This window comes from Salvelinus sp. IW2-2015, linkage group LG9 (genome assembly GCF_002910315.2).
Source record: "Salvelinus sp. IW2-2015 linkage group LG9, ASM291031v2, whole genome shotgun sequence".
In the NCBI taxonomy this organism is placed as follows: domain Eukaryota; kingdom Metazoa; phylum Chordata; class Actinopteri; order Salmoniformes; family Salmonidae; genus Salvelinus; species Salvelinus sp. IW2-2015.
In genome coordinates, this window is record NC_036849.1 from 14172594 (window position 1) to 14198916 (window position 26323).

Sequence of the window (26323 nt, forward strand, 5' to 3'; positions counted from 1 at the left end):
CACGTGGAGGCCACACACACTACTGAGCCTCATTTTGACTTGTTTTAAGGACATTACATCAAAGTTGGATCAGCCTGTAGTGTGGTTTTCCACTTTAATTTTGAGTGTGACTCCAAATCCAGACCTCCATGGGTTGATAAATTTGATTTCCATTGATAATTTATGTGATTTTGTTGTCAGCACATTCAACTATGTAAAGAAAAAAGTATTTAATAAGAATATTTCATTCATTCAGATCTAGGATGTGTTTATTTAGTGTTCCCTTTATTTTTTTGAGCAGTATAGATTGCGTCATGTGAAGGAAAATTATGTGGATATATTGAAGCAACATCTGAAGACATCAAAGTTAAAGCTTTGTCGCAAATGGGTCTTCCAAATGGACAATGACACCAAGCATACTTCCAAGTTGTGGCAAAATGGCTTAAGGACAACAAGTCAAGGTATTGGAGTGACCATCACAATGCCCTCACCTCAATCCTATAGAAAATTTGACCACTGTTGTGTCAATTAAAATTTTATTTGTCACATACACATGGTTAGCAGATGTTAATGCGAGTGTTGCGAATGCTTGTGCTTCTAGTTCCGACAATGCAGTAATAACCAACGAGTAACTTACCTAACAATTCCACAACTACTACCTTATACACACAAGTGTAAAGGGATAAAGGATATGTACATAAAGATATATGAATTAGTGATGGTAACGAATGGCATAGGCAATATGCAGTAGATGGTATCGAGTACAGTATATACATATGAGATGAGTAATGTAGGGTATGTAAACATAAGTGCATAGTTTAAAGTGGCTAGTGATACATGTATTACATAAGATGGCAAGATGCAGTAGATGATATAGAGTACAGTATACAGTACATCTCTGTCGGCGCAGTATACAGTATCAATTTCCATTATTAAAGTGAGCTGGAGTTGACTCAGTATGTTGGCAGCAGCCACTCGATGTTAGTGGGGCTGTTTAACAGACTGATGGCCTTGAGATAGAAGCTGTTTTTCAGTCTCTCGGTCCCTGCTTTGATGCACCTGTACTGACCTCGCCTTCTGGATGATAGCGGGGTGAACAGGCAGTGGCTCGGGTGGTTGTTGTCCTTGATGATCTTTATGGCCTTCCTGTGACATCGGGTGGTGTAGGTGTCCTGGAGGGCAGGTAGTTTGCCCCCGGTGATGCGTTGTTCAGATCTCACTACCCTCTGGAGAGCCTTACGGTTGTGGGCGGAGCAGTTGCCGTACCAGGCGGTGATACACTCCGACAGGATGCTCTCGATTGTGCATCTGTAGAAGTTTGTGAGTGCTTTTGGTGACAAGCCGAATTTCTTCAGCCTCCTGAGGTTGAAGAGGCGCTGCTGCGCCTTCGTCACAACGCTGTCTGTGTGGGTGGACCAATTCGTCCGTGTTTGTCCAGTTTGTCCGTGATGTGTACGCCGAGGAACTTAAAACTTACTACCCTCTCCACTACTGTCCCGTCAATGTGGATAGGGGGATGCTCCCTCTGCTGTTTCCTGAAGTCCACAATCATCTCTTTTGTTTTGTTGACGTTGAGTGTGAGGTAATTTTCCTGACACCACACTCCGAGGGCCCTCACCTCCTCCCTGTAGGCCGTCTCGTCGTTGTTGGTAATCAAGCCTACCACTGTAGTGTCGTCCGCAAACTTGATGATTGAGTTGGAGGCGTGCATGGCCACGCAGTCATGGGTGAACAGGGAGTACAGGAGAGGGCTGAGAACGCACCCTTGTGGGGCCCAGCCCCGTCGCGGACCAGGATGTCTTGCTCCCAGACAGACTAAATAACTTCTTTGCTCGTTTTGAGGACAATACAGTGCCACTGACACGGCCCGCTACCAAAACCTGCGGACTCTCCTTCACTGCAGCCGACGTGAGTAAAACATTTAAACGTGTTAACCCTCGCAAGGCTGCAGGCCCAGACGGCATCCCCAGCCGCATGCGCAGACCAGCTGGCTGGTGTGTTTACGGACATATTCAATCAATCCTTATCCCAGTCTGCTGTTCCCACATGCTTCACAGGGCCACCATTGTTCCTGTTCCCAAGAAAGCTAAGGTATCTGAGCTAAATGATTACCACCCCATAGCACTCACTTCCATCATCATGAAGTGCTATGAGAGACTAGTCAAGGACCATATCACCTCCACCCTACCTGACACCCTAGACCCACTCCAATTTGCTTACCGCACCAATAGGTCCATAGACGACGCAATCGCAACCACACTGCCCTAACCCATCTGGACAAGAGGAATACCTATGTGAGAATGCTGTTCATCGACTACAGCTCAGCATTCACCATAGTACCCTCCAAACTTGTCATCAAGCTCGAGACCCTGGGTCTCGACCCCGCCCTGTGCAACTGGGTACTGGACTTCCTGACGGGCCGCCCCCAGGTGGTGAGGGTAGGAAACAACATCTCCACCCCGCTGATCCTCAACACTGGGGCCCCACAAGGGTGCGTTCTCAGCCCTCTCCTGTACTCCCTGTTCACCCATGACTGCGTGGCCATGCACGCCTCCAACTCAATCATCAAGTTTGCAGACGACACAACAGTAGTGGTCTTGATTACCAACAACGTCAAGACAGCCAACAGGGAGGAGGTGAGGGCACTCGGAGTATGGTGTAAGGAAAACAACCTCTCACTCAACGTCAACAAAACAAAGGAGATTATCATGGACTTCAGGAAACAGCAGAGGGTGCACCCCCTATCCACATCGACGGGACAGTAGTGGAGAAGGTGGAAAGTTTTTAAAAAGTTCCTTGGCGTACACATCACGGACTAACTGAAATGGTCCACCCACACAGACAGCGTGACAGCGCAACTTCAACCTCAGGAGGCTGAAGAAATTTGTCTTGTCAACTAAAACCCTCTCAAACTTTTACAGAGGCACAATTGAGAGCATCCTGTCGGGCTGTATAACCGCCTGATACTGCGACTGTTCCGCCTTCTACCGCAAGGCTCTCCAGAGGGTGGTGCGGTCTGCACAACGTATCACTGGGGGCAAGCTACCTGCCCTCCAGGACACCTACACCACCCAATGTCACAGGAAGGCCAAAAAGATCATCAAGGACAACAGCCACCCGAGCCACTGCCTGTTCACCCAGAAGACGATGCCAGTACATGTGCATCAAAGCTGGGACCGAGAGACAGAAGCTGTTTTCCAATCTCAAGTCCATCAGACTGTTAAACAGTCATCACTAACACAGAGAGGCCTACATAGACTCGAATCATTGGCAACTTTAATAAATGGATCAATAGTCACTTTAAAAAATGCCACTTTATATAATTTTTTACATATCTTACATTACTCATCTCATATGTATATACTGTATTTTCTACCATCTATTGCACCTTGTCTGTGCCGCTCGGCCGTCGCTCATCCATATATTTATATGTACATATTCTTATTCCATCCCTTTACATTTGTATGTATTAGGTAGTTGTTGTGAAATTGTTAGATTACTTGTTAGATATTACTGCATGGTCGGAACTAGAAGCACAAGCATTTCGCTACACTGGCATTAACATCTGCTAGCATGTGTATGTGACCAATAAAATTAGATTTGATTTGAATTTGTTATAGACCTACAGCCAGTTGCCTATTTCAGTTACTGTTCTATTTATCCATGTACTTAAATTAGGAATATTCAGTTCATTCATGGTTACAGTGAAACTCATGAGCTCGATATCAAAGGTGCATGTTAACAGCTTATCTTGAATAAGACCTTAAGCAGGATATGAGCTACTATCCGGAATACTGTGCGCATGTGAACGTGGTCACCAAGACATTGGAGCAACGTTGGGAGCAAGGCACGGAGGCAGGCAACCGTCTGTCTAAAGAGACTACACTAACATGACTGCTTGGTGGGCCAACCTAATAAGTATCACCGACAAGGAAATAACAACATTGCCAAGTGATGATGACCTAGGGGGTTGGACAACTAGATTTTCAGAAAGTGTGTAAGGCAGGTCCTCTAGATAGTATTTAAATCTTGTCATAACTCCTGTTTATAATCTACTACCATGGCATGCTTTGTATCACTGTACTCTGATCTGGTTTGTCAAGTTTCTGTAGTATTAGGTGTATATTCACTCTTGTGAACTTTCAGGAAAAATTGTCTGTCGTTACTTGACAATCCTGATTCACAGTTCTGTGGTGAATTCATTACGATGATTCTGTTGCAAAACATTGTCTGTTGTAAAATGTTTTGCAACAGAAACCATTTACTCCAAATGCTCTTCAAAGTGATATAAAAGCTGCTGGGTTCTTAAAGGTCCAATGCATTTCTGGGTAACAATTATGTACCTCACTGTGATTTCTCAAGCAAGAATGTTGTTTTTCACAATTCCTGACATTTAATCTGAGTAAAAATTCCCTGTCTTAGGTCATTTAGGATCATCACTTTCTTTTAAGAATGTGAAATGTCAGAATAATAGTAGAGAGAATGATTTATTTCAGATTTAATTTCTTTCATCACATTCCCAGTGGGTCAGAAGTTTACATACACACAATTAGTATTTGGTAGCATTGCCTTTAAATTGTTTAACTTGGGTCAAACGTTTCGGGTAGCCTTCCACAAGCTTCCCACAATAAGTTGGGTGAATTTCGGCCCATTCCTCCGGACACAGCTTGTGTAACTGAGTCAGGTTTGTAGGCCTCCTTGCTCGCACAAGCTTTTTCAGTTCTGCCCACAAATGTTCTATAGGATTGAGGTCAGGGCTTTGTGATGGCCACTCCAATACCTTGACTTTGTTGTCCTTAAGCCATTTTGCCACAACTTTGGAAGTATGCTTGGGGTTATTGTCCATTTGGAAGACCCATTTGTGACAAAGCTTTAACTTCCTGACTGATGTCTTGAGATGTTGCCTCAATATATCCACAATTTTCCTTTCTCATGATGCCATCTATTTTGTGAAGTACATGATACTGCCACCCCCATGCTTCACGGTTGGGATGGTGTTCTTCGGCTTGCAAGCGTCCCCCTTTTTCCTCCAAACATAACGATGGTCATTATGGCCAAACAGTTGTATTTTTGTTTCATCAGACCAGAGGACATTTCTCCAAAAAGTACAATCTTTGTCCCCATGTGCAGTTGCAAACCGTAGTCTGGCTTTTTTATGGCGGTTTTGGAGCAGTGGGTTCTTCCTTGCTGAGCGGCCTTTCAGGTTATGTCGATATAGGACTCATTTTACTGTGGATATAGATACTTTTGTACCTGTTTCCTCCAGCATCTTCACAAGGTCCTTTGCAGCTGTTCTGGGATTGATTTGCACTTTTCGCACCAAAGTACGTTCATCTTTAGGAGACAGACCGCGTCTCCTTGAGCGGTATGACGGCTGCGTGATCCCATGGTGTTTATACTTGCGTACTATTGTTTCTACAGAAGAACGTGGTACCTTCAGGCATTTGGAAATTGCTCCCAAGGATGAACCAGACTTGTGGAGGTCTTTTTCTGAGGTCTTGGCTGACTTCAACTGTATAAGCACAGGTAAAAACACATTTTTGACTATACTGGGTCTTTAAATGGAAATTAGTTAATTTTAAATGTATGGTTTCCACATGTTGCTATTCCAGTCTGAATAGCCTGTGACTTGTTTGGCACACATCTATAAATTATTGATTCTTCCATGCTCTGAAGTGGAGTGAAGTCTGCAGACTTCCTTAACTTCATCCAGCAGCTAATCTTTATTTTAGAGAGACAATACTTAACTGTAGCTTCCATTTTAAGAACAAAACGAAACTTAACAGCATTTGGAGTAGCATAAATGGTTTCTGTTCAAAACGTTTTGCAACAGAATCGTCGTAATGAAGGCCCCCTGGTTTCACTCAACACACATACGCACAGGAGTGTTTATGAACGGCAGTGCTTACAATGCCTTCGGAAAGTATTCAGATCCCTTGACCCGCCACATTTTGTTACTTTACAGCTTTATTCTAAAATGGATTAAATACAAATTCTCAGCAATCTACACACAATACCCCATAATGACAAAGCGACTTAAGGTTTTTAACTTTTTTTGCAAATGTATTAAAAAGAAAAAACAATTATGTAAATAAGTATTCAGACCCTTTGCTATGAGAATCAAAATTGAGCTCAGGTGCATCCTGTTTCCCTTGAACATCCTTGAGATGTCTCTACAACTTGATTGGAATCTACCTGTGGTAAATTCAATTGATTGGACATGATTTGGAAAGGGACGCAGCTGTCTTGATAAGTTCCCACAGTTTACAGTGCATGTCAGAGCAAAAACCAAGCCATGAGGTCGAAGGAATTGTCCGTAGAGGTCCGAGACAGGATTGTGTCGAGGCACAGATCTGGGGAAGGGTACCAAAAAATGACTGCAGCATTGAAGGTCCCCAAGAACAAAGTGGCCTCCATCATTCTTAAATGGAAGAAGTTTGGAACCACCAAGACTCTTCCTAGAGCTGGCCACCCGGACAAACTGAGCGATTGGGGGAGAAGGGCTTTGGTGGGGGAGGTGACCAAGAACCCGATGGTCACTCTGACAGAGCTCTGGAGTTCATCTGTGGAGATGGGGTTCCTTCTGGAATGTTCTCCCATCTCTGCAGCTCTACAGTGGCCAGACGGAAGCCTCTCCACTAAAAGTCACACAACAGCCCGCTTGGAGTTTGCCAAAAGACACCATAAAAGGCACACGGTGGCATTATGCTTTGGAAGTTTTTCAGCGGCAGGGACGTCTATCGAGGGAAAGTTTTTTAAAATTACAATTTAAAATGTAACCTTTTATTTAACTAGGCAACATTCAGTTAAGAACAAATTCAATTTTACAATGGCGGCCTACCGGGGAACAGGGGGGTAAGTGCCTTATTCAGGTGCAGAACGGCAGATGTTTACCTTGTCAGCCCAAGAATTCGATCCAGCAACCTTTCGGTTACTGGCTAATGCTTAAACCACTAGGCTACCTGCCGCCCCAGAGTAATCCTTGATGAAAACCTGCTCCAGAGCGCTCAGGACCCTAGACAAGGGCGAAGGTTCATTATCCAACAGGACAACGACCCTTAGCTCTCAGCCAAGACAATGCAGGAGTGGCTTTGGGACAAGTGTTTGAATGTCCTTGATTGGCCCAGCAACAGCCCGGACTTGAACCCGATCTAACCTGACAGAGCTTGAGATGATCTGAAGAGATGAATGGGAGAAACATCCCAAATACAGGTCTTCCAAGCTTGTAGCTTCATACCCAAGAAGACTCAAGGCTGTAATCGTTGCCAAAGGTGCTTCAACAAAGTACTGAGTAAAGGGTCTGAATACTTATGTAAATGTATTAAAAATACAAATATCACATTTGCAAAAATGTTGTCATTATGGGGTATTGTGTGTTGATTGCTGAGGGAGAAAATCAACCATTTAATACATTTTAGAATAAGGCTGTAACGTAACAAAATTTGGGGGGGAATATCAAGTGGTCTGAATATTTTCCGAAGGCACTATCTCCATTAATATGTATTAACATATGTGTAATAAACATTTAGAATTTCTTCACTACGCACTCTGTCCGGTTTTTATTTAAAAAATTCTACACAGTGCGAACTCAGGTGGATTAGGTAGGGATTTACGCTCTGGTTCTGTGTGTGTCTGTTCACTACTGTACTGTTCTCTCATTTTACTGCTTAACAACTGGACTACACACACACACACACACACACACACACACACACACACACACACACACACACACACACACACCATGCTTGTGCATTCAGCCTTACTTACACACACGTAAGAGGTGTCACTTGCCTCACTCCACATGACCTGCTTGAGAAACACTAGGCCCCAGTCATTCAGAACTATACTAAATAAAAAACATGTTGGTTTCATGTTTTGAAATAAAACATCCCAGAAATGTTCCATAGTCACAATAAGCAATAATGCCAAGATAATACATCCACCTGACAGGTATGGCATATCAAGAGCTGAATAACAGCATGCTCATTACACAGGTGCACCTTGTGCTGGGGACATTTAAGGGACACTCTAAAATGTGCAGTTTTAGAGACCACAAGTCTCTCAAGGTGAGGGAGTGTGCAACTTGCAAGCTGACTGCAGGAATGTCCAACAGAGCTGTTGCCACATAATCGGATGTTCATTTCTCTACCATAAGCCGCCTCCAACATAATTTTAGAGAATTTTAGAGAACCGGCCTCAACCGCAGACCACGTGTAATCACGCCCGCCCATGACCTCCACATCTGTCTTCACCTGTGGGGTGGGGGGGGAGGTTTTTCTGTCTGTAATAAAGCCCTTTTGTGATAAACTCATTCCGATTGGCTGGGCCTGGCTCCCAAGTGGGTGGGCCTATGCCCTCCCAAGCCCAACCATGGCTGAGCCCTTGCCCAGTAATGTGAAATCCATAGATTTTAAATTGTTGCATGTTGCGTTTTTTATTTTTGTTCAGTATACAATCTGGAAGTGTCTAGGTTAAACAATGTTCGGACTGTACCGTGAGAGAGCACGTCTTAGCTTACGCCTGAACCCCAAGAGATGCTGGTTAGTTTTACAACCTGGCTCATAGTTCGTAACAACTAGCATGTCATGCAAATAATTTAACAATGTAGGTTACTAGTTTGGAAAACCTTTATTTTTCTCAGGGTCCCTCAGCTGTTGCACTTCTTGTGGCACACCTGATTCAACCATGAAAAGGCCTTGATGATTAGTTGACTAGTTGAATCTGTTCTAGTGCTGGGACAGAACAGAAATGTTAAGTCTGGCTTTTCCCAGAAGAATGGATTTTGAAACACAGAGTTGTTTGGCTGTCTGCTTTGAGTATCACTATACTCATCTTATGACCCACTTTGGTATGTTTCAGTGCTGGTTGTCATACTGAGCCACAGCTGTAGCCATGGATGCCAAAGCTAACGACAGCACCTTCCCCAGTTTTGGAGACTTGGATGAGTTCCTCACCAAGCATGACTCCAATTTTGTGTGGCTCCTTGTGGGTAAGTGTTGAGGGAATTTTCTAGACTTGGGGGGGGGGGGGGGGCAGTACCTGAGTTAGTGGGAGTGCAGGCTGCATTGAATCACAGCCATTTGTCACATTTGAGTTGATGAATGGGGAGCACTTAACTCGAAGTATACTGGTGTGAAGCCTCATTTAACACTATCATAACAATGATTTGAGGCATAGGATAAACCATCTACAGTGCTTTCTGAAAGTATTCAGACAGCCTTATTCTAAAATGGATTCAATAGTTTCCCCCCCCTCATCAATCTACACACAATACCCCATAATGACATAGCAAAAACAGGTTTTTAGACATTTCTGCAAATGTATAAAAAAAACTATCACATTTACATACAGTACCAGTCATTCAAGGGTTTTGCTTTATTCAGACCCTTTACTCAGTACTTTGTTGAAGCACCTTTGGCACCGATTACAGCATTGAGTCTTCTTGGGTATGATGCTACAAGCTTGTCACACCTGTATTTGAGCACACCTGAGTTTCTCCCATTCTTCTCTGCAGATCCTCTCAAGCTCTGTCAGGTTATTTGGGGAGCGTTGCTGCACAGCTATTTACAGGTCTCCAGAGATGTTTGATCGGGTTCAAGTCCGGGCTCTGGCTCTGCCGCTCAAGGACATTCAGAGACTTGTCCGGAAGCCACTCAAGCGTTGTTTTGGCTGTGTGCTTAGGGTCGTTGTCCTGTTGGAAGATAAACCTTCGCCCCAGTCTGAGGTCCTGAGTGCTCTGGAGCAGGTTTTCATCAAGGACCTCTCTGTATTTTGCGCCGTTCGTCTTCCCTCGATCCTGACTAGTCTCCCAGTCCCTGCCGCTGAAAAACTTCCCCAAGCATGGTGCTGCCACCACCGTGCTTCACCATGGGGATGGTGCAGGTTTCCTACAGACATTCAGGCCAAAAAGTTCAGTCTTGGTTTCATCAGAGTGCTTTAGGTGCTTTTTGGCAAACTCCAAACGGGCTGTTGTACATTTTACTGAAGAGTGGCTTCCGTCTTGCCTGATTGGTGGAGTGCCCCAAAGATGGTTGTCCTTCTGCAAGGTTCTCCCATTTCCACAGAGGAACTATAGAGCTCTGTCAGAGTGAACATCGGGTTCTTTGTCACCTCCCTGACCAAGGCCCTTCTCCCCCGATTGCTCAGTTTGGCCCGGAAGGCCAGCTCTAGGAAGAGTCTTGGTGGTTCCAAACTTCTTCCATTTAAGAATAATGGAGGCCACAGGTGTTCTTGGGGACATTCAATGCTGCAGAATATTTTTGGTACCCTTCCCCAAATCTGTGCCTCGACACAATCTTGTCTCAGAGCTCTACAGACAATTCCTTCGACCTCATGTGGGACCTTATATAGACAGGTGTGTGCCCTTCCAAATCATGTCCAATCAATTGAATTTACCACAGGTGGACTCCAATAAAGTTGTAGAAACATTCCAAGGATGATCAATGGAAACAGGATGCACCTGAGCTCAATTTCAAGTCTCATAGCAAAGGGTCTGAATACTTATGTAAATACGTTTAAAAATATATATATAAATGTGCAAAATAAAATATAAACCTGTTTTCGCTTTGTCATTATGGGGTATTGTGTGTAGATTGAGGAAATGCTCTGTTTTCTCTTTCAGCCACCATTCTGTCCTGTGGATGGATCATCTACCTGACCTACTACAACTCCCGCAACATCGGCCTCATCTTAACCCTCATCATCAACAGACTCTGCAAGAATGGCTACATTCACATCGGTGAGTGCAAATAATGAAATGAAGCTTGCAGACGTGTTATGGTGAAGCTTGCCTGAGATTTGCAGAAGCAGACTTCAAATTTGCACATGCAGATGTTAATGCGAGTGTAGCGAAATGCTTGTGCTTCTAGTTCCGACCATGCAGTAATATCTAACAAGTAATCTAACAATTTCACAACAACTACCTTTTACACACAAGTGTAAAGGAATGAATAAGAATATGTATATATATATTATTAATATATATATATTAATAATATATATTATATATTATATATAAATATAATGATGAGGGCAATGACTGAACAGCATAGGCAAGATGCAGTAGATGGTATAAGAGTACAGAAAATAACATATGAGATGAGTAATGTAGGGTAAAACATTATATAAAGTGGCATTGTTTGAAAGTGACCTAGTGATACATTTATTACATCCATTTTTTAATTATTAAAGTGGCTAGAGATTTGAGTCAGTTTATGTTGGCAGCAGCCACTGCAATGTTAGTGATGGCTGTTTAACAGGTCTGCATGGACTTGAGATAGAAGCTGTTTTCTAGTTCTCTCGGTCCCAGCTTTGATGCACCTGTACTGACCTCGCCTTCTGGATTGATAGCGGGGTGAACAGGCAGTGGCTCGGGTGGTTGTTGTCCTTGATGATCTTTTTTGCATTCCTGTTGACATCGGTGGTGGTAGTGTCTGGAGGGCAAGGTAGTTTTGCCCCGGTGATTCGTTGTGCAGACCTCGCTTTTTTTTTTTCTTTCACCTTTATTTAACCAAGTAGGCTAGTTGAGAACAAGTTCCTCATTTGCAACTGCGACCTGGCCAAGATAAAGCATAGCAGTGTGAACAGACAACAACACAGTTACACATGGAGTAAACAATAAACAAGTCAAAAACACATGGTAGAAAAAAGAGAATCTATATACAATGTGTTGCAAAAAGGCATGAGGAGGTAGGCATAAATCGAATAATTACAATTTAGCAGAATTTAACACTGGAGTGATAAATCATCAGATGATCATGTGCAAGTAGAGATACTGGTGTGCAAAAGAGCAGAAAAGTAAATAAATAAAAGCAGTATGGGGGGTGAGGTAAGGTAAATTGGGGTGGGTTATAATACCGATGTACTATGTACAGCTCTGCCAGCGATTCGGTTAGCTGCTCGGATAGCAGATGTTTAAAAGTTGTTGAGGGAGATAAAAATTCTCCAACTTCAGAGATTTTTGCAATTCGTTCCAGTCGCAGCAGCAGGGAGAACTGGAAGGGAAAGGCGTCAAATTAGGTTTTGGCTTCTAGGGTGAATCAGTGAGATACACCTGCTGAAGCGCGTGCTACGGGGGGTGTAGCCATCGTGACAGTGAAGACTGAAGATAAGGCGGCACTTTACCTGCAATAGCCTTGTAGATGACCTGGAGCCAGTGACGAACATTTAGCGGAGGGCCAAGCCGACTAGGAGCATACAGGTCGCAGTGGTGCGGTCGTTATAAGGCTGCTTTAAGTTAACAAAACGGAATGGCACTGTATAAAACTGCATCCAGTTTGCTGATAGAGTATTGGAAGCTATTTTGTAGAATGAACATCAGCCCGAAGTCGAGGATCGGATAGGATAGGCTCAGATGTTTACATAGGGTTTAAGTTTTGGCGGCGTGAGTGAAGGAGGCTTTGGTTGCAAAATAGAAAGCCGACTCTAGATTTGATTTTGGATTTGGAGATGTTTGATATGAGTCTGGAAGGAGAGTTTGCAGTCTAGCCAGACAACTAGGTACTTATAGATGTCCACATATTCTAGGTATCGGAACCGTCCCAGCGGTTGTATGCTAGTCGGGCGTGCGGGTGCAGGCAGCGAACAGGTTGAAAAAAGATGCATTTTGGTTTTTACTAGCGTTTTAAGAGCAGTTGGAGGCCACGGAAGGAGTGTGTATGGCATCGAAGCTCGTTTGGAGGTTAGGATAGCACAGTCGTCCCAAGAAGGGCCAGAAGTATAACAGAATGGTGTCGTCTGCGTAGAGGTGGATCAGGGAATCGCCCGCAGCAAGAGCAACCATCACTGATATTTACAGAGAAAAGAGTCGGCCTGAAGAATTTGAAACCCTTGTGGTACCTTCATAGAGACTGCCAGAGGACCGGACAACATGCTCTCCGATTTGACACACTGAACTCTGTCTGCAAAGTAGTTGGTGAACCAGGCAAGGCAGTCATTAGGCTCTGGAGAGCCTTACGGTTGTGGGCGGAGCAGTTGCCATACCAGGCGGTGATACAGCCCAACAGGATGCTCTCGATTGTGCGTCTGTAAAAGCTTGTGAGTGTTTTTGGTGACAAGCCAAATTTCTTCAGCCTCCTGATGTTGAAGAGGCGCTGTTGCTCTTTCTTCACCACGCTGTCTGTGTGGGTGGACCATTTCAGTTTGTCCGTGATGTGTACGCCGAGGAACTTAAAACTGTCAACCTTCTCCACTACTGTCCCGTCGATGTGGATAGGGGGGTGCTCCCTCTGCTGTTTCCTGAGGTCCACGATCATCTCCTTTGTTTTGTTGACGTTGAGGGTGAGGTTATTTTCCTGACACCACACTCCGAGGGCCCTCACCTCCTCCCTGTAGGCTGTCTCGGCGGGGTTGAGACTAGAGGTCGACCGATTTATGATTTTTCAACGCCGATACTGATTAATCGGACGATTTTTTAAAAAAAATTAAAAAATGAAAAAAAGAAAGAAAAAAAATGAAATATATATTTTTTTATATGCATATATTTCTTATAATGACAATTACAACAATACTGAATGAACAGTTATTTTAACCTAATATAATACGTCAATAAAATAAATTTAGTCTCAAATAAATAATGAAACATGTTCAATTTGGTTTAAATAATGCAAAAACAAAGAGTTGGAGAAGAAAGTAAAAGTGCAACATGTGCCATGTAAGAACATGTGCCATGTGCTCTGCTCAGAACATGAGTTCCTTTTAACATGAGTCTTCAATATTCCCAGGTAAGAAGTTTTAGGTTATAGTTATTATAGGACTTTTTCTCTCTACCATTTGTATTTCATAAACTTTTGACTATTGGATGTTCTAATAGGTACTTTAGAATTGCCAGCCTAATCTCAGGAGTTGATAGGCTTGAAGTCAAAACGGCGCAATGCTTGAAGCACAGCGAAGAGCTGCTGGCTAATTGACGAAAGTGCTGTTTGAATGAATGCTTACGAGCTTGCTGCTGCCTACCACCGCTCAGTCAGACTGCTCTATCAAATCATAGACTTAATTATAATATAATAGCACACAGAAATACGAGCCTTAAGTCATTAATATGGTAAAATCCGGGAACTATCATTTCGAAAACAAAACGTTTATTCTGTCAGTGAAATACGGAACCGTTCCATATTTGATCTAACGGGTGGCATCCATAAGTCTAAATATTGTGGTTACATTGCACAACCTTCACTGTTACGTCATAATTATGTAAAATTCTGGCAAATGAATTATGGTCTTTGTTAGGAGGAAATGGTCTTCACACAGTTCGCAACGAGCCAGGCGGCCCAAACTGCTGCATATACCCTGACTCTGCTTGCACAGAACGCAAGAAAAGTGACAATTTCCCTAGTTAATAGAAATTCATGTTAGCAGTCAATATTAACTAAATATGCAGGTTTAAAAATATATACTTGTGTATTGATTTTAAGAAAGGCATTGATGTTTATGGTTAGGTACACATTGGTGTGCGACGACAGTGCTTTTTTCGCGAATGTGCTTGTTAAATCACCCGTTTGGCGAAGTAGGCTGTGATTCAATGATAAATTAACAGGCACCGCATCGATTATATGCAACGCAAGACAAGCTAGATAAACTATTAATATCATCAACCATGTGTAGTTAACTAGTGATTATGTTAAGATTGATTGTTTTTTTATAAGATAAGTTTAATGCTAGCTAGCACCTTACCTTGGATACTTGCTGCACTCGCATAACAGGTAGTCAGCCTGCCACGCAGTCTCCTCGTGGAGTGGAATGTAATCGGCCATGATCGGTGTCCAAAAATGCTGATTACTGATTGTTATGAAAACTTGAAATCGGCCCTAATAAATCGTCCATTCCGATTAATCGGTCAACCTCTAGTTGAGATCCAGGGTCTTGAGCATAATGACGATTTTGGAGGGTAATATGGTGTTAAATGCTGAGCTGTAGTCGATGAACAGCATTCTTACTTAGGTATTCCTCTTGTCCAGATGGGTTAGGTCAGTGTGATTGCGATTGTGTCGTCTGTGGACCTATTGGGGCGGTAAGCAAATTGGAGTGGGTCTAGGGTGTCAGGTAGGGTGGAGGTGATATGGTCCTTGACTAGTCTCTCAAAGCAATTTATGATGACGGAAGTGAGTGCTATGGGCCGATAGTCGTTTAGCTCAGTTACCTTAGCTTTCTTGGGAACAGGAACAATGGTGGCCCTCTTGAAGCATGTGGGAACAGCAGACTGGGATAGGGATTGATTGACTTGGCTCCCAGTTGACCTAATATATGGAATTCAGTGTAAATAATCTGTTAGCGTGTCTGAAATGCGTTTTTATTGTGACTTACTCGGCTGAGTTTTAGCATCGTTGTCTGTCCTTTCTCTCCACAGGCTCCTTCTCTTTCTCGGTGCTGTCGGGGAAGGTCATGTTCAGGGATGTGTACTTTATCAACAAAGACATGTCCATCAGGTGCTTACTTTTACACTATTCTGTTATGTATTCTGCTTTCTATATAATACATGCTTATATTCTAATACTATTTTATTATATTTCATGTATTTTGTGTTACAGAATACAAGATGGTTTCTTTATATTCCGTTGGTGGAAAATGTATAACCCTAAGCAGAAACAGCATGGTGAGTGGACTGTAGGAGAGACATAATGATTTGGATTTGGATAGCAAGTCTGTAGGTGTAGGAGTGGCGGGATGCCACAGGAATCTCAAATAGCTTGTACTCAGCAGTACTCTTCTCCATGATTCTTGACCAAAGTTACAGATGACCTTGTTCTTGTCTTCTCCAGACCCCAAAGCTGAGACCAGGCTCTACGTGACCGTAAATGGATTTGAGTTCCACGTTTACAACCGGACAGACCTCTATGCACGTCTAGAGGAGACCTTTGGGTTGGACCCCACCCTCATACCGCCCAAAAAAGACGAGGAAAGGGAAAGAGAGGAACGAGAAAAGAGCCTGGACAGTGTTAACATCAAAGGAGAGACTCCAGACCCATCGTCATCTTGGAGATCCCTCATCCCCGTCATCAAAGTCAACATCAGCACTGTGAGTTGCCTTTAGCTTAGCTACATATGAGACATCACGCCCACACACACAAGTCAATGGTTAGGTTCTATGAAAGTGCACTTATGTATAATTCTCATCATCACCTCTGTGTATTTTTCCAGGGTCGCTTGGCATTCGGGAACCACCACCTCCCCCAGACGATATGTGTGAACTTTGAGGATGCCTTCCTGACATACGCCACCAAGCCCCCGTCCAGCCACCTAGACCAGTACATGCACATAGTCAAGGGCTCTCTGGAGAATGTCCGCGTCATGCTAGTACCCAGCCCACGCTACCTGGGCATGCAAAACGATGAGTGAGTTAACCTTCGATCTAATCCCAAACAGTTAACCCCTGACCCCATTACACGAGTATGCAAAACGAGAAGTGTTTAACATCTTAAGAGCCACATTAATAGTGGTATAGCAGTATTCTGAGATTCTGTGTTCTCCTCTATAGGCCGCCCAGACTGATGGGAGAAGGGTTTGTGGTCATGCAGTCCAATGACGTGGACATCTACTATTACCAGGATGAACCAGGTACGACCATAGTATGTAGAACTCTGGTCATGATGAATCGTGTAAGATATGGGTGTATTGACACTGTTTCTACACTTGATTTTGGGTTTGACGTGGTTTCATGAATGTTCTTGTGTTTTGGAATGACTATTTATGTTTGTGTGTGTGTGTCAGGCCTGGTCCCAGAGGAGCAGGAGAGTGGGGATCCAGAGCTATGTGGAGAAGGAACCAAACTGCAGGATCTGCCTCCCTGCTGGGGTCTGGACATAGTCTGTGGGAAAGGAACTGACTTCAACTACGGGCCCTGGGCGGACAGGCAGAGGTACACACACCACACACACACACACACTACTACTATACATAAAATCTAATTCGCTGTTCACCAGACTCAGCATTCTCTCCTGTGTGCAGCGACCATAAAAATAGAATGACTAAGGGTTATATTTCTATATGCAGGGATTGCCTGTGGAAGTTCTTCCTACCGGCAGACTACCAGTCCATGGGTGTTACGGCGGTGGCTCAGCCCGGCAAACCCAGACAGATTCTGGCCTTTGAACTCCGCATGAACATTATCGCAGACGCCACCATAGACCTGCTCTTCACCAAAAACAGGGTACCAGGAGAGCAAGCTTCTCACTCTCTGTTTCTCTCCTCTTCTGTCTCTTTTTTTGATAGTATTAGATAATGACAGATCTAAATAGCTCTAAACTGTTATATTCCATTCCACAATGGGATCATGTGTTTCTCTAAATATGTGATCTATTGATTTTCCTGCTCTTAGGAAACCAATGCCATACATGTGAATGTCGGAGCAGGCTCTTATCTGGAAGTGAACATCCCCATGACTGTGGGGGAGACTGGTGAGTGGACAGTGAGAAAGAACTGAGGTTAGAAGAAAGTGGATGACTGTGTCTATGGTTACAGGGTAAGAAGCCGGTGCGATGCCATGAAATCATGCATTAATCATGACAATATTACCATCACCAAACTTCAACTGTGAGCATTTGTTTGACCCTCTCTCCCTAGGCTACTCTCCCACCATCAAAGGCCAGCTGCTCCATGTCGACACAACCACCAGCATGCAGTACAGGACTCTGCTGGAGGCTGAGATGCTGGCTGTAAGTACAGCACAGTAGGAATCTGCAGGGGTCCTATTCAGCCACAAGCCATATCCAGAGTTTCCATTACACATTTTTTTAATGAGTGATTGAATCAAAACTGTGTACAAATGAATTACCAAGCCCTTGATGAGTTAAATCAGGTGTGTTAGTGCACCTCCTTGTGAACATGAAAGCATGTTGACGTGATTGTTGCCTCTGACACTTCTCCCTTTAGTTCCATGTGATTGCCAGCTATCCCAGTGTGTGGAACATGCCCCAGTCCTGGAACTGTGAGATAGAGGTGTACAAGGCCACCTATCACTTTATTTACGCCCAGAAAAACTTCTTCACAGGTAAGACCTTCTCTCAATCTGTTTATAGGGCGATTCCACACCAGCTTAGTCCGAAAATATTTGTGGTATCTGAGATTTTTCTTGGCCATTCTCACATAGTTACTTCTTTGGGAGCAAGGATTTTTTACATGCTTTTTACATTTGTATCACTAAGTGGCCATTTTATTCTCTTTTTAGAGCTATACATGTAAGACCCTATGATCTGTGAACCGTACAGGATACAGACATCTTGGTATTATTGTTCTCTCAAATATGGAGTGTCTAGATTATGAAATAAAAATTCGGACTTTAATTTATTCAATATTTAAAATATCAATCTCTCAAAATGCCCCTTTTTGATTTTGCTTATTTTTAGACATATTGTTTGTAACAATATACTCTTCAAACACGTAACATTTCCAGAGTGGGCTCTCTGGTACTTTTAAAGGGAAATTTCATCGCTGCTTAATTTCACTATATACAGTGCCTTCGGAAGGTATTATTATTTTTTTTTTTTAACTAGGCAAGTTAAGAACAAATTCTTATTTACAATGTTGGTCTAGGAACAGTGGGTTAACTGCCTTGTTCAGGGGTAGAACGACAGATTTTTACCTCAACAGCTCAGGGATTCGATCTAGCAACCTTTCGGTTACTGGCCCAACACTCTAACCACTAGGCTATCTGCCGCCCCACTAGGCTACCTATAGGTATTCAGACTCCTTGACTTTTTCCACATGTTGTTACGTTACAGCCTTATTCTAAAATAAAACAATCCTCAGCAATCTACACACAATACCCCATAATGACAAAGCGAAAACTGTTTTTGGAAATGTTTAGATATGTAAATAAGTTTTAATACATAAGTATTCAGTCCCTTTGCTATGAGACTTGAAATTGAGCTCAGGTGCATCCTAATTCCATTGATCTTCCTTGAGATTTTTCTACAACTTGATTGGAGTCCACCTGTGGTAAATTCAATTGATTGGACATGATTTGGAAGGGCACACACCTGTCTATATAAGGTCCCACATGAGGTCGAAGGAATTGTCTGTAGAGCTCTGAGACAGGATTGTGTCGAGGCACAGATTTGGGGAAGGGTACTAAAACATTTCTGCAGCATTGAAGGTCCCCAAAAACACAGTGGCCTTCATCATTCTTAAATGGAAGAAGTTTGGAACCACCAAGACTCTTCCTAGAGCTGGCCGCCCGGGCCAAACTGAGCAATCGGGGGAGAAGGGCCTTGGTCAGGGAGGTTATCAAGAAACTGATGGTCACTGACAGAGCTCTGTAGTTTCTCTGTGGAGATGGGAGAACCTTCCAGAAGGACAACCATCTCTGCAGCTCACCAGTGGCCAGACGGAAGCCTCTCCTCACTTAAAAGGCACACGACAGCCCTCTTGGAGTTTGCCAAAAGTCACCTTAAGACTACGAGAAACAACATTCTCTGGTCTGATGAAACCAATATTGAACTCTTTGGCCTGAATGCCAAGCATCACGTCTGGAGGAAACCAGGCACCATCCCTACGGTGAAGCATGGGTGGCAGCATCATACCGTGGGGATGTTTTTCAGCGGCAGGGACTGGGAGACGAGTCAGGATCGAGGCAAAGATGAACGGATCAAAGTACAAAGAGATCCTTCATGAAAACCTGCTCCAGAGACCTTAGACGACCCTAAGCTCTCAGCCAAGACAACACAGGAGTGATTTTGGGACAAGTCTCAATGTACTTGAGTGACCCAGCAAGAGCCCGGACTTGAACCCGATCGAACATCTTTGGAGAGACCTGAAAAAAAGCTGTGCAGCAACGCTTCCCATCCAACCTGACAGAGCTTCAGGATCTGAAGAAAAGAATGGGAGAAACACCCCAAATACAGGTGTACCAAGCTTGTAGCGTCATACTCAAGAAGACTCGATGCTGTAATCGCTGCCAGAGGTGCTTCAACAAAGTACTGAGTGAAGGATCTGAATACTTATGTAAATGTGATATTTATACATTTGCAAAAATTTCTAAAAACCTGTTTGTGCTTTGTCATTATGGGGTATTGTGTGTAGAAATCAATTTTAGAATAAGGCGTAATAAAATGTGGGAAAAGTCAAGTGGTCTGAATACTTTCCGAAGGCACTATCTCCATTAATATTTATTAATAAGCATTTATTTCCTCACTACACGCAAATACGAGCGTTTTTACATCTCACGGGTAGAAACGGGCCAGCTACATTGACTGGTTGTAAGCAAACCACAATGTCCAGAATTCCTAGGGATTTCAGAATGTCCAGGACCGCCCGTGGAGGTGTGAGAAATATAGAAATGTCTGTTTTGTAGCCAGCACTTTCAGCCAGAGGATTTCTGACGGAACTGAAGTCTCAACTGATGGGGTTGCCATGTCGTCGAACGTTGAAAAGTGATGCTATTCTATCGATTTTCCCCTTCACTTCAAAGAGGGAGCTAACCCAACATCACCCGTGAAAAGAAGTCAAGCTGAGGTAACGCAGCTAATGTTACCAAGCTAACTAGTTAGCAAACAAATTTGTTTATCTAAACCAAAATCTAGCTAGCTAGCTTTCATAATACGCTGGCCATACATTCCAAAGCATATCAATGTAATTAGGCAGCTGCCATCTGGCAATGTGATTTAACGTTGCAAGCTAACGTCAGCTTCCTTAGGTAAGCGAACCATTAGCTAGATAAAGAACTTCCGCAGAGGCTGACTTGACTGTGTTCTATTAGAGTCCGATCCCATCAACATCTGCAAAGATATCAGCACCAGGAGCTAGTGTAAGTCTCCTAAAATCTAACTTAAATCTTTCCATGACTCCATGATGAGCAAATAAATATATTGGAGCTAGACATAAACATGGTCCGTGTCTTGTTGTCATAGTTGGTGTGTTTACAATGAGGCTACAACTTCTACTGTAGTTCTCTGTATTATTGTTCATGCAGGGCTTGAAGTCTAAATTTGAGCAAAGGAGGGGATGGTGTGGTTGACTGACTGGTGTCTGTTGGGGGTGGGTGTGTAAAGGTTAGTATGCATGATCTATTGACATGAGGGGGGTGGGTGGATGTAGTTCGTTGCTTTGAGTGTGTATTGATGGGGGAAAAGTAGTAAAATGTTGGTTAATCACTGACTACTGAGTGTCCTACAGACTAACCCTGCTACTGATGACAATAACCTTGACACCAGCTTTAGTAGTACAGAACCTGTAGACCCATTTAGATGAAAGCTTTCAGCTTGGAATAAACTCAAGATCAACATCATCTTACTTTGAAACCAGCCAGGACAGCCAAAGGTATTTATAAAAGCACAATACCCTCTTGAGAAAACAAAATCACCAATACACTAAACTGTCTACAAAACAAGTGCTTCTCAAACTTTTCTTACCCTTGCAGTCAGTTCTGTGGCATGTGGGAGAGTGGCTGTTGGTATACTCTTCTAGCTTGTCTACTCAACAGCACAACTGTAGGTGCTTATACACAGCTAGACTGCCTACAAGTCAAGCAAAACGCATACCAGTCTACTGTGCCCTTATTTGTTTACAGATGAACATGGTCTATTGTATGGTTACACATCCTCATGATCAGTCTTCATGTCTTTCCAGGAGACTTGCAGTACACACAAATCTTCTGCAAGAGGTCGAAGCAGTGTGCGGTGAAGAAAGTGTACGAGAGGCTTGTCCACCTGGTTGTGGAGTGCAGAAAGGACCAGATGGTTCTCTTCAAGGAGCCAGAGTCAAAGCCCCCCCCAAACCCAACATAGCCAAAGCTTGCTAAAACAGCTGCCATTACCCAACACAAGAAGATGTTAACCATCTGAAGAAGATTCTGGAACCTGCCTGGAACATTCAACCAAAATTGTGGTATATATATTGCAAGCTGTTGTCAGTGGTGATATTAGCATGTTAAATCTTGGTGGGGCAAAGAAATATAATTTTTTTATGCATGCCAGCAAATCCACTACACAACACAACGTCAAACAATATATTAATTGCACTAGAGAGGACTAAGACTGAATCCTACTACACCGGCTTTGAAGCTCGTCGGATGTGGCAGGGCTTGCAAACTATTACGGACTACAAAGGGAAACCCAGTTGCGAGCTGCCCAGTTGCGAGCTGCCCAGTGACGCGAGCCTACCAGCCTACCAATACCTTTTTATGCTCGCTTCAAGGCAAGCAACACTGAAGCATGCATGAGAGCACCAGCTGTTCTGGACGACTGTGATCACGCTCTCGGTAACCGATTTGAGCAAGACCTTTAAACAAGTCAACATTCACAAAGCCGTGGGGCTAGACGGATTACCAGGACGTGTACTCAAAGCATGCGCGGACCAACTGGCAAGTGTCTTCACTGACATTTTCAAACTCTCCCTGACCGAGTCTGTAATAGCTGCATGTTTCAAACAGACCACCATAGTCCCTGTGCCCAAGGAAGCGAAGGTAACATCCCTAAATGATTACGCCTCGTAGCACTCACGTCGGTAGCCATGAAGTGCTTTGAAAGGCTGGCCATGGCTCACATCAACACCATCATCCCGGAAACCCTAGACACACTCCAATTTGCATACCGCCCCAACAGATGACGTAATCTTAAATCGCACTCCACATTGCCCTTTCCCACCTGGACAAAAGGAACACCTATGTGAGAATGCTGTTCATTGACTACAGCTCAGCGTTCAACACCATAGTGCCCACAAATCTCATCACTAAGCTAAGGACCCTGGGACCGAACACCTCCCTCTGCAGCTGGATCCTGGACTTCTTGACAGGCCGCCCCCCAGGTGGTAAGGGTAGGCAAAAACACATCTTCCACGCTGATCCTCAACACTGGGGCCCCTCAGGGGTGCATGCTTAGTTCCCTCCTGTACTCCCTGTTTATCCACAACTGTGTGGCCAAACACGACTCCAACACCACCATTAAGTTTGCTGACGACACAACAGTGGTAGACCTGATCACAGACACCGATGAGACAGCCTATAGGGAGGAGGTCAGAGACCTTGCAGTGTGGTGCCAGGACAACAATCTCTCCCTCAATGTGAGAAAGACAAAGTTTCTGATCTTGGACTGAGGTTTTTCCTAGCCACCGTGCTTCTACACCTACATTGCTTGCTTACACCTAACATCGACAGGGCTGTAGTGGAGTGGGTTGAGAGTTAAGTTCCTTGGTGTCCACATCACCAACAAACTATCATGGTCCAGACACAACAAAACAGTTGCGAATAGGGCACGACAACACATTTTCCCCCTCAGGGTCCCCAGATTTTCAAAACGTTCTACAGCTGCACCATCGAGAACATCTTGACCGGTTGCATCACTGCCTGGAATGGCAACTGCTCGGCATCTGACCATAAGGCACTACAGAGGATAGTGCGTAATGGCCAGTACATCACTGGGGTCAAGCTTCCTGCCATCCAGGACCTATATAATAGGCGGTCTCAGAGGAAGGCCCCAAAAATTGTTAAAGACTCCAGTCACCCAAGTCATAGACTATTCAATCAAATGTATTTATAAAGCCCTTCTTACATCAGCTGATGTCAAAGTGCTGTACAGAAACCCAGCCTAAAACCCCAAACAGCAAGCAATGTAGGTGTAGAAGCACGGTGGCTAGGAAAAACTCCATAGAAAGGCCGGAACCTAGGAAGAAACCAGGCTATGAGGGGTGGCCAGTCCTCTTCTGGCTGTGTCAGGTGGAGGTTATAACAGAACATGGCCAAGATGTTCATTGATGACCAGCAGGGTCAAATAATAATAATCATCACAGTGGTTGTAGAGAGTGCAACAGGCCAGCACCTCAGGAGTAAATGTCAGTTGGCTTTTCATAGCTGATCATTCAGAGAATCTGTACCGCTCTTGCTCTCTCTAGAGAGTTGAAAACAGCAGGTCTGGGACAAGGAAGCACGTCCAGTGAACAGGTCAGGGTTCCATAGCCGCAAGCAGAACAGTAGGAGCAGCAGCACGACCAGGTGGACTCGGGACAGCAAGGAGTCATCAGGCCAGGTGGTCCTGAGGCATGGTCTTAGGGCTCAGGTCCCCCGAGAGAGAGAAAGAGGGAAAAATAATTAGAGAGAGCATACTTAAATTCACACAGGACACCGGATAAGACAGGATAAATACTCCAGATATAACAGACTGACCCTAGCCCCCCGACACAAACCATTGCAGCATAAATACTGGAGGTTGAGACAGGAGGGGTCGAGAGACACTGTGGGCCCGTCCGACGGTACCCCCGGACAGGGCCAAACAGGCAAGAGATAACCCCACCCACTTTGCCAAAGCACAGCCCCCTCACCACTAGAGGGATATCTTCAACCACCAACTTTCCATCCTGAGACAAGGCCATATATAACCCACAAAGATCTCCCCCACGGCACGAACCAGAGGGGGGGGGCGCCAACCCGGACAGGAAGATCAGGTCAGTGACTCAACCCACTCAAGTGACGCACCCCTCCTAGGGACGGCATGGAAGAGCACCAGTAAGCCAGTGACTCAGCCCCTGTAATAGGGTTTGAGGCAGAAAATCCCAGTGGAGAGAGAGGAACCGGCCAGGCAGAGACGGCAAGAGCGGTTCGTTGCTCCAGTGCCTTTCCGTTCATCTTCACACTCCTGGGCCAGACTACACTCAATCGTAGTACCTACTGAAGAGATGAGTCTTATGGAGCTCCATACGAGAAAGCCCTGCCTCCAGCTGTTTGCTTAGAAATTCTAGGGACAGTAAGGAGGCCTGCGTCTTGTGACCATAGCGTACGTGTAGGTATGTACGGCAGGACCAAATCGGAAAGATGGGTAGGAGCAAACCCATGTAATGCTTTGTAGGTTAGCAGTAAAACCTTGAAATCAGCCCTAGCCTTAACAGGAAGCCAGTGTATAGAGGCTAGCACTGGGGTAATATGATATTTTCTGGGGGTTTTGTCAAGATTCTAGCAGCCGTGTTTAGCACTAACTGAAGTTTATTTTGTGCTTTATCCGGGGTAGCCAGAAAGTAGAGCATTGCGGTAGTCTAACCTAGAGGTGACAAAAGCATGGATACATTTTTCTGCATCAGTTTCGGACAGAAAGTCTGATTTTTGCAATGTTACGTAGATGGAAAAAAGCCGTCCTTGAAACAGTCTTGATATGTTCGTCAAAAGAGAGATCAGGGTCCAGAGTAACGCCGAGGTCCTTCAGTTTTATTTGGAACGACTGTACAAACATCAAGATTAATTGTCAGATTCAACAGAATATCTCTATGTTTCTTGGGACCTAGAACTAGCATCTCTGTTTTGTTCGAGTTTAAAAGTAGAACATTTGCCGCCATCCACTTGCTTATGTCTGAAACACAGGCTTCCAGGGAGGGCAATTTTGGGGGCTTCACCATGTTTCATCAAAATGTACAGCTGTGTGTCGTCCGCATAGCAGTGAAAGTTAACATTATGTTTCCGAATGACATCACAAGAGGTAAAATATATAGTGAAAACAATAGTGGTCCTAAAACCGAGCCTTGAGGAACACCAAAATGTACAGTTGATTCATCAGAGGACAAACCATCTACAGAGACAAACTGATAAGATCTAAACCAGGCCAGAACTTGTCCGTGTAGACCAATTTTGGTTTCCAATCTCTCCAAAAGAATGGTATCAAAAGCAGCACTAAGATCTAGGAGCACGAGGACAGATGCAGAGCCTCGCTGTGACGCCATTAAAAGGTAATTTACCACCTTCACAAGTGCAGTCTCAGTGCTATGATGGGTTCTAAAACCAAACTGAAGCATTTCGTATACATTGTTTGTCTTCAGGAAGACAGTGAGTTGCTGCGCAACAGCTTTTTCAAAAATATTTGAGAAGAATGGGAGATTCGATATAGGCCGATTTTTAGTGTTTTTATATTTTCTGGGTCAAGGTTTGGCTTTTTCAAGAGAGGTTTTATTACTGCCACTTTTAGTGAGTTTGGTACACATCCGGTGGATAGAGAGCCAAGCACAGGAAGCAGCTCTTTCAGTAGTTCAGTTGGAATAGGGTCCAGTATGCAGCTTGATGGTTTAGAGGCAAAGATTATTTTCATCAATGTGTCAAGAGAAAAACTTGAGTGTCTCCCTTGATCCTAGGTCCTGGCAGTGTTGTGCAGACTCAGGACAACTTAATTTTAGAGGAATACGCAGATTTAAAGAGGAGTCTGTAATTTGCCTTCCAATGATCATAATCTTTCCGTCAAAGAAGTTCATGAATTTATCACTGCTGAACTGAAAGCCATCCTCTCTTGGGGAATGCAGCTTTTTAGTTACCTTTCCCGAAATGTATCAAAAATACATTTTGGATTGTTCTTATTTTCCCCAATTAAGTTGGAAAATAGGATGATCAAGCAGCAGTGAGGGCTCTTCGATACTGCACGGTGATTTCCAAGCTAGTCGGAAG

The 26323-nt window shown here is 44.0% G+C and overlaps 1 protein-coding gene across 18 annotated transcripts in view; it reads left to right on the forward strand.

Moving 5' to 3' along the window:
* LOC111968621 (bridge-like lipid transfer protein family member 1) overlaps positions 1-26323 on the forward strand; it is a 143185-nt gene that overhangs the window by 5014 nt on the left and 111848 nt on the right. For 17 of the 18 annotated variants that reach the window (XM_023994337.2, XM_023994323.2, XM_023994325.2 and 14 more), the window contains exons 2-13: positions 8842-8971; positions 10604-10720; positions 15326-15404; positions 15507-15571; positions 15738-15994; positions 16117-16310; positions 16454-16533; positions 16687-16834; positions 16969-17125; positions 17294-17372; positions 17539-17630; positions 17848-17965. In XM_023994337.2, the coding sequence (XP_023850105.1) occupies positions 8875-8971; positions 10604-10720; positions 15326-15404; positions 15507-15571; positions 15738-15994; positions 16117-16310; positions 16454-16533; positions 16687-16834; positions 16969-17125; positions 17294-17372; positions 17539-17630; positions 17848-17965 (1483 nt within the window). In that variant the 5' untranslated portion in view covers positions 8842-8874. The remainder of the gene's footprint in view (positions 1-8841; positions 8972-10603; positions 10721-15325; positions 15405-15506; positions 15572-15737; positions 15995-16116; positions 16311-16453; positions 16534-16686; positions 16835-16968; positions 17126-17293; positions 17373-17538; positions 17631-17847; positions 17966-26323) is intronic. The other variant, XM_023994331.2, reaches the window with a different exon arrangement.